Source organism: Globicephala melas, chromosome 3 (genome assembly GCF_963455315.2).
Source record: "Globicephala melas chromosome 3, mGloMel1.2, whole genome shotgun sequence".
Lineage (NCBI taxonomy): Eukaryota > Metazoa > Chordata > Mammalia > Artiodactyla > Delphinidae > Globicephala > Globicephala melas.
In genome coordinates, this window is record NC_083316.1 from 9,085,282 (window position 1) to 9,099,928 (window position 14,647).

Sequence of the window (14,647 nt, forward strand, 5' to 3'; positions counted from 1 at the left end):
GAGGTTTTTAGAAACCTGTTAGAAAGATGTTTGTTCTGAGTCTGTGTACGTATGATACAAAGTCACCACCACTGTAAAAAGAAAACAGATTCATTTGATATTTCTAGTAAGTGTCCCAGTCCGGATGGCCCTCCTGCCTGTGGGGTCAGCTAAGGGGTCGGGGCGGGGGGCCTTGGATCCAAGAGAAGCAGCCACTGGCTCGGGGCCCCTCTTACCTGAGCGGTTGTTGGGAGACACGCGCACAGGGGAGATGGAGGGTGTGCGAGAGGAGGAGTAGGGTCTTTGCCGATCCCTCTCGATGGTTGAAGATGAGGCTACGAAGTGATACTGTGACCATCCATCCTGCAATAGACAGCAGCTCCTATTAACTGGGGAAGGCAGAGAGATGCCTCACTTCCTCACACTTGGACATGCCAAGCATTGGAATTTGCAAAGCATTTCTCCAGTCTGTCAGGAGAGGTCTCAGATCTCTGTGCCTCCATCGTCCAGGTTAAAAGAGAGGAGCGATAACTGAGACCCACCCCCTGCCCCCTCCAGACAGCCTGACTCGGGGAGGGCCTGCCCTCGGTGCTTGCTTTCCGCCCCAGATGTGAGATAAATGGTCTCTTTGCAAACATGCTTTGGCCTGAAATTGTATTTAAATGAAAACATGCTGCTCAGAATGAGCCTGAAACTGTCTATTTTTTGCCTGCCTGGCTCCAGCTCTGTCCGGTCCTCTTTTCAACCACCTCCAAGTTTCCCAAAGTGTTTACTCTTCTTTTCTCGGGACCAATCTGTTAGTGATCAGAATGCCGAGAAGCATCGTCCCTTCCCTTCGTCCCTTACCATTCGTCTCCCTTACATGGTTTCAAGGTCCTTCTCTGCCTCAAATGCCCTGTCCCCACCAGCTCAAGGCCTTCAGCATGACTGCTGCCAAGTATTCACACTCAGGTTGCTACGTTCTCTGATTTGCCCCAGGAATTCTATTTTTCAATGTACAGCATATTCAAAATGCCTCCTACCAATCAATCCGCCATTTGCCTTCTAATATCTGGTTAATACAGGAAAAGCATGTATACCATTTTTCATCATGAAAAATATATAAATACATTATGGATCATTTTTTGAATTTAGAAAGCATAAAGAAGAAAATAAAAATAGCCAACAATTCCTCTCTCCTCCTCCCCAGAGAACTTCTGTTGAGATGTCACAGTATTTCCTTTCAGTCTTTTTTCTTCTTTAATTCAAGGTTAGTTTTCTCAAAGCAAGATGTCAAAGAGTACTGACATTATCAAGGAAAAGCAGACACCTGCTGCACTCCCAGTTCCTGCTTCACAGAGGCAACCACTTTTAACTCTTTTGTTTTTTTTCTTTTTTGACCTTTTCGAGGGACTCAATTCTCTATAAAGAATCATTGCAAACATAAATGGACGAAAGTTAACAAAGAACAGAATTTAAACTCATTTCAATATTTGTGTCTTTCTTTATGTAATTCTCATTATTCCTGTTCTATTTGACCTGTACGATAAAGCCAAAATTAGAAGTATGCTATTATAAAAGCTACTACCTAGTGCTTATTGAGTATTTACTCCATGGCAAGATTTTCTCAACAATCCATGGGCTGGATACTATTATTAGCTCCATTTTACAGAGGAAGAATCTGAGCCTTAGAAAGCTAACAGGCCGCCCAAAGTCAAACAGTAAACAAGTGAAGACTCATGTTAACTACTAAAATGTGGCATATTGAAAAGATGAAAACTCTAATTTGAAAAGATACATGCACCCCAACATTCATAGCAGCACTATTTACAATAGCCAGGACATGGAAGCAACCTAAATGCCCATCAACAGATGAATAGATAAAGAAGATGTGCTATATATATATATATATATATATATATACACACACACACACACACATATACATACAATGGAATACTAATCAGCTATAAAAAAGAATGAAATAGTGCCATTTGCAGCAACATGGATGGACCTAGAGATGATTCTCATACTAAGTAAAGTAAGTCAGACAGAGAAAGACAAATATCATATGATATTACTTATATGTGGAATCTAAAAAAATGATACAAGTGAACTTATTTACGAAACAGAAACAGACTCACAGATATAGAAAACAAACTTAACGGTTACCAAAGGGGAAGGGGGGAGGGATAAATTAGGAGTTTGGGATTAACAGATACACACTACTGTTTATAAAACAGATAAACAACAAGGACCTACTGTAGAGCACAGGGAACTATATTCAATATCTTATAATAACCTATAAGTGAAAATAATCTGAAAAAGAATATATATATATATATATATAACTGAATCACTTTGCTGTACACCTGAGACATTGTAAATCAACTACACTTCAATAAAAACATGTGGCATATTGATAAGTCCTTGGAAGCAAGCTGAGGGGATTGAGGAATGCAGGTGAGGAGATGCTATTTGAGGGCGTGTGGTCGGGCAAGCGCTCTGGGAACAGTTAACGTTGCGACAGAGACCTGGCAGATGACGAGAAGCCAGACACTGAAGACACAGGTTGGGGTTTCCAAGCCAAGGGAAGAGTAGAAGTGAAGAGCCTGGGGTGGGAAAGTGCTTGGCTGATGTGAGCACAGCAGAAAGTTTCTGTGACTGAAGGGGAGTGAGCAAGGGGGGGCCAGGAAGACAAGAAGCCTTCTGAGCGTCTAGGACAGTCTGCGGAGAGTAGAACAGAAATGGGGAGACTAGTTAACGAGCTATTCCACTAGAGGGAGGGAGAGATGACCCTGGCTTGGGCGTGGGCTGGTGGTGAGCAAGGCGCAGATTTTGCATCTAAGTTGGATTTGCTGATGACTCAGCTACTGGCTGTGGGAGAGAGGAATCAAGCCTGACCCCGATGTTGCTGGTGTGAACAACGGGGGGCTGGAGATGTCACTTACTGAGACAGGGGACCACTGGAAGAGGAGTGGCTTTAGGAAGTGAGATCAGTGCTGCCATCTGGGATGTGCTGGGTTAGAAATGCCTGCTGGACATGAAAGAAAAGAGAGAGAATAAAGCAGAACCTGAAACCTGGAATTTCAGGAGTGACGTCAGACTTAGAGGTAAACTTTTGCAGTTCAGCATACAGATATCATTTGAAGATAAGAGAATGGATGGAAGCCTTGCATGTGGATGCAAATGAGGGAAGCAGAGGACACAGGGCTGGGACGTTCCAATACTCAGAGGGCACAGAGAGCAAGGAGAAAATTCCCAGGATGCTGAGAACGAGCAGAGTGAGCTGGGAGCAGAACCAGAAGGGTGTGATGTCAGGCAAGACCAGGAAAGAAGATGCAGAGAGGAGAAGGAGACCAGCTGAATAACAAGGAGGACCAAGCACAGTCCTTTGGCCCTGGGAAGATGGAAGTCAGCATGACTGGAACAAAAGTACTTTCTTTGGTCTGGTTGGTAAATCTCTAACTCAGGTAGGCTCAAAAGAGAGTGAGAACTGATGGAAAAATGGTGAGTTTAGACAGCCTTTGGCAAAAGCTGATTATTAAGGGGAGCCCAGAAATGGGGCTTCAAGAGCTAGAGCGACTAAGAGAAGTTTTAATATATCACCTGGAAGAGATTGCGGCATTTCGCATCCTGATGGGAATGACTCGACATAGAGGAAGAAAAACTGGGGATGCAGGAGAGAGAGGGAAACATTTCTTAAGAAAGGAGGGGTTGATGGGATTCAGTGAGCTGTGGGGTCATGGGCCATGGAATCAGGAGAGAAGACAGACAGGCTTCACAGCCACAGACGCAGCAGGGAGATGGGCTGATCTGGTGATGGGACGATGAGGATGTCCTGTTCTGTTTTCTGACATTTTCTGGAGGGGAGGTGGGGATGAGAAGAGAGGTCATGCATCCGCTGAGAGTGAGAAGGAGTTGGAGTTTAGAGGATGGAAGAGGCGAGGGGAAGGGAGGGAAGAGGAAAGAAGAGAGCAAGAAGAGAAGCGTGAGACAGTTCTTGAGGTAGGAGGGGTGCAGGCTGACTGTGGCCATGTAGCCTGGTGGCCAGGAGCTGAGAGGTGACTTGAGGCTCATGGCAATGAATTCAAAAGGAGAAGACTCATCCCCATGGTGGCTTGTTTTCCTCCAGCCACATTCAGCTGCCCTGGGGCAGGTGTGAGTAGATGGAATCGGTTGGGGATGGTCAGAAAAGTGATTTGGAAGGAGACAGGGACAAGGGGATGCAAAGGGCATGTCATGGAAGCCCACAGAATCTAAGCTGGGTGGAGAGGAAAGTGAAGATTGAGGGAGGAGATGGGGAATGAACACTAGGCAGTGGACTGAGGATCTGAAGAGGGTCAGAGACTATTGTAATGGGGCCTTTTCACAGATGCTAGGGGTTTCCTTGAGGGAGGAGAGGAGAACTTCCCAGAAAGAGCAAAGAGGAGCAAGGGAGATACCTAGTCCACCTCCAAGCCTAGTGATGTCGGGCAGAGGGGATGGGACATGACAAGCCACCACGTGAGAGGGTTGCCGGGGGCTGGGGGGTGTCCTTGGGGACAGCCGGTGTCACAGCAAGAAGACTGAAAAAAGAAGGGGTGGGTATTGGATACAGGGGGTCTTACTGACAGTAGCCTGTGGGTTCAAGGGGGAAAGGAGGAGAGGTGGGTAGGAGAAAGGGAGAAAGGGGGGAATACTGGAGCAGATTACTGGTTATTTAGAGCCTTTGAGTGAGAAGAGTCCAGAAATGATGGCTTACCCAGGAGTCCTGGGCAGTTGGCGGTGACCGAGGCAAGGAGGGCCTAAGGGCAAATAGCTGAAACCTCTTCCAGGAAGGGTGGGAGCCATGGTAACAGGCAGGTGTCAGGGCAGGAGGAGAAAATGTACTGTCTCTGCAGGAATTCTGGGCATGTCCCTTAAACCCTCCGGAGGATGGCAGCATGCACAGGGCGGAAGCAGTCTTACAGAAGCCTGTAACGTACTTCAGAAGTGAATGGACCCATTACCATTACTCACATACAGGAACAATTAAAAAATTTGTTTTAAGAAGATGTTCCTTTCTTGTGAAGGGAATGCTTTGTTGACAGCAAAAATCCTTAAACATGACCAAACAGAGGTAGATAATTTTATGTTTGTCTCACTTGCAATTTAGAAGATATTCTTTGCATGGGGGGCAGGGTTCCAAGGAGTGGCTCAGGAAATTGTTTTCATCAAACCCTTGGCTTCTTTGGTCATGAATAAGTCATGATACTCCATATGTTATGAAAGGTGGGCAAGGTATTTCATAATAAGAATATGGGCTAATATCTGATATGTCCTAAGACCAAAGGAGACACCAGACATAAAGGTGGTATAACTCTAGGTCTGGTTTTACTTGGCAAGTAGCACTGTACTCAGCATCTCCCTCTTACGCAGGTGAGTGGAGATGTTTTGCTCAACGGTTCACAATTGATGATGTGACACTTCATCTGGAAGTGTCAGCAAAATGGTTGTAATAATAAAACTTCTTATGAAGGAAGAAACTCATAAGAAAGCACCAGAAAAAGATTTCAAGTCCTTTATAAGACCCATTTCTGAGAATACAATCACATGACAGAGGCGAGTCTTGCAGGTGACTTGTCTGTGGGTGATGGGATCAGCGGACACCTGAGGATGACAGGGAGTGTGTCAGAGGCACCGAGAATGTCGCCCCAGCCAGACACCTCTGCTTATGGCTGGTAATCGTATGCATGTGGGCACAGAAACTTTGAATGGAGGTGGGAAGGGGGAGCCTGGGGAACAGGGCAGAGTGGAAACCCAGTTAAGGCTCTGGATTAGAGCAGTTTCCTGAGCCACAGCTTGGGAGCCCCTGGAGGAGCAAGGAAGGTGACCTGGTTCCCACTCCATATCCATCTTCCCCCTCATTCCCTGATGCAGAGTGAAAGGTGTGATGACTAAACAAAGACTTCCAACATCACTACCGTCACCAATGCCCAGAAGGGACCTCAGGTTTAGTTCTGATGGCACATCCTCCCACACATCATGGAAAAGTGTAACCTTGGATGCTAGAGACCAGGGTACAGGTAAATCTACACTCGTTTTAGTGATGCTGAATAACTACCTGGAGGGTAGATCTCATGACCCTTGACATCTTTTACTGCATGAAATTTTTAGTCATTCTACTGAAAAAAAAAATGTTTTGCTTTCGAAAGAAGTAGGACATGAAGATATATTTTCTTTGGGAAAGTTATTGCTGAGCTAACATTTCTTTTAACCAACCAGCCATGGACATACTTGTTATCTAGCCAGCCTGCAATAAAACCTGATTCATTTACTTCCCACTGTAATGCAGAAAGACTTGAAAGTGGTTTACAGAAACACACACAACTTGGGCACATAGCTTTAAAATCATTATTTGCCTCTTTTTTAATAAATTTATTTATTCTTGGTTGCGTTGGGTCTTCATTGCTGTGCGCAGGCTTTCTCTAGTTGCAGCGAGCTGGGGCTACTCTTTGTTGCGGTGTGCAGGCTTCTCATTGCGGTGGCTTCTCTTGTTGTGGAGCACGGGCTCTAGGCACGCGGGCTTCAGTAGCTGTGGCACACGGGCTCAGTAGTTGTGGCTCGTGGGCTCTAGAGCGCAGGCTCAGTAGTTGTGGCACAGGGGCTTAGTGGCTTCGCGGCATGTGGGATCTTCCTGGACCAGGGCTCAAACCTGTGTCCCCTTCATTGGCAGGCAGATTCTTGACCACTGCGCCACCAGAGAAGCCCTATTTGTCTCTTTGATGATGATATTTTCTTTTTAGCCTTTTAAGTCTCTGTAGACCAGAGGTTGTTCCCCAAATTCTATTGGGTGCTTAACCCCAGTTCCCCTTCATACCATCCCTTTGGCTTAGATAAGAAAGTTCAAGGAAGGAAACAGAATGAAGAATAGCCACAGTAACTAGGGCAGGGCCGTTAATCCTTAATATTGATGATAAAGAACTCTTTTAATATCTGCCTTTCACCTCCAGCAAAATGACCGCAAAGTTGTGCCCTTCAGCTCAAGACACAGCCAAGGTGTCAAAAATGTGATATGATATCTGCACCTCAGATTGGTTTTTATTTTTAACATATTAAACTTAAAACCGGAGGTTGTTAAATTGTTCCAAGTATAAGAGATAGAAATCCAAAAGAGAAGAGGATTTCAAAGTCATGGAACTTTAAATTGCCACCAGAAATAATCTGATTTTCTTTATCTTACCCTTTTACTGTCCTTCCACCAGTTTCACCAGTTTCAGAAAGTTCCCGGCGTGTTTCTTTATGAAATTGCTTTATTCCCCAAAGCTATTCTCATCTTCGTCGTTACTCTCAATGGTCCAGAAAGTGCGAGAATCAAGGTAACTTTGTTCACAGCCTCATGACCATTGGGTCCTCACAGTTTGACGACATGGTGGCCACTCTATTTCCTACAGATCTTTCCCTTAAGTGTTCCGAGGTCCCTGAATTTATAACCATCTCCTTTATATATATATTTTTTACCATCCCATAAACATCTCCACGAAGACTGTGTTACTGGAGAGACTTCCGCCAACAGAGCCCAGATGAAGGGGCTAAGTGGTTTTCAGACCCGTCTACACGAGGCTAGTACAGCACACACCCGCCCCATAGCCTCTTATTCTGGAAATCGTGCAGGACATTCAATTCAGATCAGCACGTGAATATCTTAGGTTTGTGTGCAAAGAAATGAATAGAGCTGTTTGTCAAGGCTCAAACCTGCTTTCACCTTGGGTATCTCTGTTGAGAGAGGTGGAATTAGATAATTGTTCAAGTCAGCCCTTCTGTCCCACGACCGATTAGGACCACGATGACTGGTCAGCTCTGTCTCGGTTTCTTTTCCATAAAATAAGGGCAAAATGATTCAGTCAGCTCGGAGAGTTTTAAATATAGTCCTGCCGGGGCCTCGGGCTCTGAGATTCTGTTGAAATTGTTCTGAGTAAGGTCTGGGCGTTGGTATTTTCAAAAGCACTCAGGTGATGTTCATGAATAGCGTGGCTGGGAACCACTGGCTTGGAGTTTCCACGCATATTTGGCAGTGACTAATAGGGATACAGAATACATTGTAGAGGGCTCGATCCTAGGAGGCCCTTAGGTCTTCGACTCCATTTCACAGTGTCAGATAAGGCACTGACTTCTACAGGAACAAAAATAGGTCCAACCTCAGAGCAGAGAGGTGCCCCCCGATCCCGCCTGCCGCAATGAGCCCCAGTCACACCCGATTACCCAGCAGTCACCACGTGACTCAATTTCCCAGTCTCCACCTTTGATCAGGCAGCTCTGAGACCTGACACAACACCTTCTCTTTTTCTGTCAAATCTTACTCTCGCGGCTCAGTTTTGTGCTAGGTAAACAGAAGGTAGGCAGCACGTGTTCATTCAATCGCTCTTGCTAAATGAATTATGCCTCCAAGGTTTAGGGGAGCTTTTAGCAATACAGCTATGGTTTTCCTTGCCTGCTATGAACAAAATGCTATGACCTCACACTTATGTCTGCTGCAAGCCTGTCCGTCTGCCCAGCTGTGAAGCTGGGCTGGGCCTTATTATTTCCTGGTCTCTAGCCTAGTAGCTGCAATACCGAAGTGCCTAATAAATGCTGCTAGATGGATTCAATGATTTAAGATGACCGCATTAATTGTTATAAATGCAATGATAATCAATGCCATAGTCTTTACTGCTAACTCCACAGTTCTTACACTCTTACAGTTCTATAACAAGTGAAGGTTATCAGAGCCTTACAGTTTTTTGTTTTCTTAATTTTAGCTTAGAGCAACCTCATCAGTCTCATCTGCTGCTGTTGGTATATCTGTCCTTTACGACATACTTACTGCTGGGCTGAAGGCAGTGTTGGTTTAGGTAAACTGGTACCTAAAAAAAAAAAAAAAAAAAAAAAAAAAGAAAGAAAGAAAAAAGTAGCTTACGGATTGCCTACTCTACGTGAAATGGTAATTTCTCTCCGTTCCCCATGTTTCAATGCGAGGTATATAAAATTGTCTCCTCTTTAACCAATCTTGTAAATAATTCTGGTGCATCATTATACCTGCCACATCTGGGCCTGGCTTGGTTCTGATTCCATTCACAGCTCCCAGAGCACGTATATCTTTACCTCTTGCACATGCCCTGCCCCCAATCTCTACTGCTTCTTGCATCCTGCAGCTCAGAAAACACGAGCCGCTGTCCACAGCAAATGCACTCAGTTTTCCCCAAACACAATCCTTAGGAGAGCTGGGGAAAAAGGAGGAGAAGGGAGAGCACATCACATTTCTCATTAGATATGCTCCAATGTCCTTCAGTTTGGGTATAGGAGCCCACACCTGCTGTGAGGTGTGACTTGTGTCCACTGGACTGATGGGCTGGTTTCTGGAGGGGGTCACCTTGTGGGAACATTACTGGGCATGGAACACTGATGACCGGGGTCGCTGCACTGGAGCAGGAACAGGGCGCTGTGCATGCCAACAGGAGGTGTGCAGGGCATGTGGCTGTGATGGAATGAAATGAGCCAGGCGGGAGTGTTCCCAGACCTTCTCCTCCCTGACCGCCAAAGAGCATCCTGTCACTGCCAGCGGAGCAGGGCAGTGGGCCCCGTCCCTAGCGCTGGATTAGAGAAGGGATGGAGAAGGACACTGCCAGCTGGACAAGGAGGGAAAAGAGATTAGGGAGAGAACTTGTTCAATCTGCGTAACAAAGAGTTTAGGGTGAAAGTGGAGAGGAAGAGTGAATACCTCAAGGGCTGTTCGGAGAATCTGCTGATGAGGGAGGCTAGAGAAAAGGGGTTAAATACCAAATCTTCATCAACGTGCTTCAGGAGATGAGATTAACAGGGCATGGGTGGATATATGTATACTTATAACTGATTTACCCTGCTGTACAGCAGAAACTAATGCAACATTTTAAATCAACTATACACCAATAAAAATTGAAAAAAAACCAAACAAATAGGGCATGGGATTTCATGTTACTTATGTTGTGATCTCTGGCCTCTCGAAGAGGTGCCCTTCAGTGACTAGACAACGGTGGGGTGGAAAGTGACAAAATTAGTGAATATCTACAGCTGTGATGGATAAGTTAAACTGGGAGGTTCCCATCTGCAGTTCTGTTTTCAAAGTGAGTTTTGGAATCTTTATCTTCTATACTTAGAATTTAGATGTAACAAATCTTTTCTAGTGATAAGTGACATCTCTGACTTGGACAAAAGCTTCAGAAAATAATTAACGTTGAAAATGGAGAATAGTTTTTCTTTCCACTGAGGATATTAACTGGCTCCCCGAAATAGATACTAAGACACTGTTATGCCAGTATATGTTTTTCCTCTCTTTGAAAACAGCTCTGGAGCTTCCTTAATTTGATAAGATTTATCTGGCATCTAAACAAGGATTTCTCAGGAGGCATACAGAGTCTCTTTAGTTCTGAAGTAACAAATACAAGCTTTTTGTGTTAAACTGTCCTTGAAGTCTCTCGGCCCATAGAGCTTGTCAATTCTAATTTGCTATGATGACTTAAGACATAAAGAAAGTGTGGTGAAAATCCTTGGGGCTTAAAGCAAACCAAGTTCATCTACTCATTCAACCCAGAACACTTAGAGCTTGTACTTCAATCACTTCGTCAGGAACCTATTTTTCAAGTGAAAGTTAAAACCTGAGTTGTTGCCATCTGCTGAAAAAGGTAACCAGCTGAGCTACTGCTCACTTAAGAAAACGTGATTCCTCAAAATTGTGCCAGTTTTCCAGTCATTTTTTAAGTGGAATACACCTATTGATGTAATCACATGAAGAGAAAGAAAAGATTCCAAATTAGCGGTAGTTATACAAACATCCTCCTTACTTCAGTAAAAGGTATTATAGAGAAAAACATGGAAATAGAATATTCAGAGTCTGTGTGATTGAAGACCAAGCCAGATTTTGCCTGTCGATGAAACCACAGCTCCTCTTGGCTCTAATAAAACAAGCTTCCATCTATTTTTAAGGTAAACTGTTTGTTAAAGATTCATTAAAACTAATTCCATCAACAATTCCAAAAGCTATTAGAGTTAAATATTTAAACTAAATCTTAAGGGCCACAAGGAAGTATTTGCAGAAGTAAATACCACCTGACATACCCGGTTACTTTCATTAGTTTGTTTCAGCTCTGGTGCTTCTAATGAAATTTAATTAAATTGATTTGGCTACTTAAGAATACATAAGGATAAGAGTCTTCTGCAGTATGTACCATCTTTTAAAAGCAAATACTGAGTAAATCCATTTTAGGAATTCAATTTATTACCATTGAACTAATTCTAAAGAAACAATATTACTGAGAAGATTTGACAAGTTGGAAAGAAATTGATATAATTTGGTCAAAGAAAGTATATCATGGTTAACTACCAGTCGTTAACGGGTGCCAAACGGAATGCAGAAAACCACCTGGCCAATTGAAATAAGACCGGCTCAGGCCTGTGTTTCCCTGGCATCACTTTGGAGGCCTTCAAACAAAGATCTGATGTGGATAATCTTTAACAATGGTCTTTGTGTTCCAGCTAGTGCTGCAAAGTTACATTTGGTGCGAAACTGTGCAAAGTCCCATCTTCACGTTGACAAATCCAAATGTCTGGCTTCTAGCAGCAACGTCATTCTGACATTTGAAAAGCCAGGTATTTTGCATCTATACTCATCAGTGGCCAACACGTTCAAAGCTCACCCTGGGTCCCAACCTCAATGTCTGCACATTCCGCGCTGCTTCCGAATGCCTTAAACCATGGAAATGGAAGCAGAGTCATGGAATGAGCCCTCTACTGATCTTAAACTCTGGGATGGCTACATGGTTGGATGTGTTTAATAAACCTTAGTAAGTACCTGTGCTGGGTACAGGGTCGAGAACAGAGACGGGTAGGCATGGCTCCTGAGGGGAAGATAAAGGGGAGATGGACATTTAAAATAGGATTATATCACATTGCATTTCTGAAAGAGCCAGGAAGAAAAAGGCACAGGTTATTATGAGGGATCTTTACTAGCCTTGGAGAGTTGGAGAGAGAGGTTACCTTGGGGAAGAGACAAACTGAGATTGAAATAGCCAGGCTTGGTGGGAGGGGAGGGAAGGCATTCTCGGCTGGGGAAGGAACCTTCGCCCGTGCAGTGCAAAGGCACTGAGGTTGAGGAAGGTGAGCTTGGAGAGAAGGGTAGGAAAGTGAGAGAAACTGGAAGCCACTGAGAAGTTTTAATCAGGAGACTGACTGGGCCAGGTTTGGATTTATAAAAGTGTATTCTGAATTTTTAAGGGAAAAGAGATTGAAGATGGTGAAGGAGATTCCACGAAACCAAGCAGGCAGCAATCTCATCAGGCTTAGGGACAGATGATGTGAAAATAAGGATGGGAGAGGTAGGTGGATTTGAGAGACATTCAGAGTATAGAATCAGCAGGGCTTGGTGCCAAGTGTAATGGGATAAGGAAAAAGGAGGTATTAAATAACTCCTGGAATTCTGGAAAGAACAACCAGGTGGGTTAGGTGCTCTTTATAGAGATGGGCAACAATGGAGGAAGAATAGATTTGGGGAAGATATTGAGAGGTACGTGTTAGATGTGTGGAAGGTTAGAGCTTGTGAGCTAGTTCAGTGGAGATGGGTTGTTGTGTATGTGTAAGCTTAGAGTTCAGGAGTGAGGACCACACAGAGAAATAAATGTGGATGCCATTGGCCTTCAAATGTATTTAAAATCCATGGGCCAGGGGCTTCCCCAGTGGCACAGTGGTTAAGAATCTGCCTGCCAATGCAGGGGACACAGGTTCGAGCCCTGGTCCGGGAAGATCCCACATGCCGTGGAGCAACTAAGCCCGTGTTCCACAACTACTGAGCCTGCGCTCTAGAGCCCGCGAGCCACAACTACTGAACCCACGTGCCACAACAACTGAAGCCCATGCACCTAGAGCCTGTGCTCTGCAACAAGAGAAGCCACGGCAATGAGAGGCCCACACACCACAACGAAGAGTAGCCCCCGCTCGCCACAACTAAAGAAAGCCCACAAGGCAATGAAGACCCAACGCAGCCAAAAATAAATAAATAAATAAATTTATTAAAACAAACAAACAAACAACCATGGGCCAGATGAGGTCATCTCCACTAGACGGTATAGGATGAAAAGCAAAGGTGCCTCAGGGAAGACCAGGAGTCTGCAAAAAAGACTGAGATGGAGGCTTGCAAGTTCAGAGAACACCCAGGGGAGAGCGGCAGTGGAGAAGCCTGGGAGGAGATCGTGTAAGGGAGGAGGATGTGGCCAGAACTGCTACAAATCCATTTACTTTTCTTCCTAGACACACACCTGGACCACATGTCCCAGCCTGCCTTACAGTTTGTATGGCCATGTGATGGAGATCCAGCTAAATAATGCACCCCTCCCCCAAAGATATCAATGTCCTAGTTACCTAGAACCTGTGATAGGCTACCTTATGTAGCAAAGGGACTCTGCAGGTGTGATTAAGTTAAAGATATTGAAAGAGGGAGATTACTCCGAATTATCTGAGTGGGCCCAATGCAATCACAAGGGTCCTTAAAGAGACATGCAAGAGGGTGGCATTTAGAGAAGGTGATGTGACCATAGAAGCAGAGAAAGAAAATCAAAGGAGCTATGCTGATGGCTTAGAAAATGGAGGAAGGGGCCACTGGCCAAGGAGAGTAGCAGCCTCCAGAAGCTGGAAAAGGAGATAGATTCTCTAGACAGCTACAGGAAGGGGTGCATCCAGAACCAGCACTTTGATTTCAGCCCAGTGAAACCCAGTTTGCACTTCTGACCTCGAGAACTGTAAGATCATGAATTTGTGTTTCTTGAAGCCACTAAGTTTGCTGTAATCTGCTAATGCAGCAATAGGAAACTAACAGAGAGCAATGAATTTGTTTTAAAGCCATGTTTATTTGGGGGTGTGCTAGACACAATTGATTAGACTTGTGGACAACTTAAGATGATTAAATACCTGCAACAACGTACTGCGATAGGATGTGAATATAATTTTCTTCCATTGTCTGTGTTTTGGCTAAGGTCCCAAAGCAGTGAATACCAGATGCCCCATTGCTCCATATATATCCTCAAAATAAAGAATTAGATCATCCATTCACAGTTGTGAAAGTGGAGGACAAAATAAGGTCCTGCAGCATTAAGACATGCTCCATCTCCAGATTATATAAGATTAGGCTGAGAATTCACTAGTGGGTGGAGAATGCCAGTGGGGAGGGCTTCCTCGGAGGCAGTCAATGGGCTAGGCATCCCCCATCCTTCCTCTCCTGAAGCCCAGGAAGTGAACTCCTTATTCTGCCTGACCACAGGCTCTCTGGAGTTTGGGGGTCGCAGGGACTGGTGTCTGCAGTACCATTATCAGGGTGATGCACAGACTCAGTGCCAGAGGTGGACCAACCATGGAGCTTAAGAAGCTTAGGTCTCAGGCCTGTCCACTGCATGACCCCCCTCCAAGGCCTGTAGGAAATTTTATATTCATAAAGTATATTCTTCTTAAACAGAATTACCCAAACTACCTAAGCTACAGGGCGCAAAATCTGTATCCACTCTGGTCTATGTGCAGTGGAGTAGCAGAAGGCTGAGGTGGATGGAGAGTTCGGAGCAGTTAGCTGGAGGCGGCCAGGTCCAGGCCAGAAGTCCTCAGTTGGAAGCTGGTACTGGTGAGCAAACTACACTACTGCCCCCATGAGAGAAGGAGCCAGCATGTGGGGATAGGC

General features: G+C 44.8%; 1 protein-coding gene across 9 annotated transcripts in view; it reads right to left on the reverse strand.

Annotated features, from left to right (window-relative positions):
- The window catches only part of CTNND2 (catenin delta 2), a 930,830-nt gene that overhangs the window by 17,561 nt on the left and 898,622 nt on the right, over positions 1 to 14,647 (reverse strand). For all 9 annotated transcript variants that reach the window (XM_060295662.1, XM_060295656.1, XM_060295659.1 and 6 more), the window contains one exon: positions 216 to 342. In XM_060295662.1, coding sequence (XP_060151645.1) covers positions 216 to 342 — 127 coding nt within the window. The remainder of the gene's footprint in view (positions 1 to 215; positions 343 to 14,647) is intronic.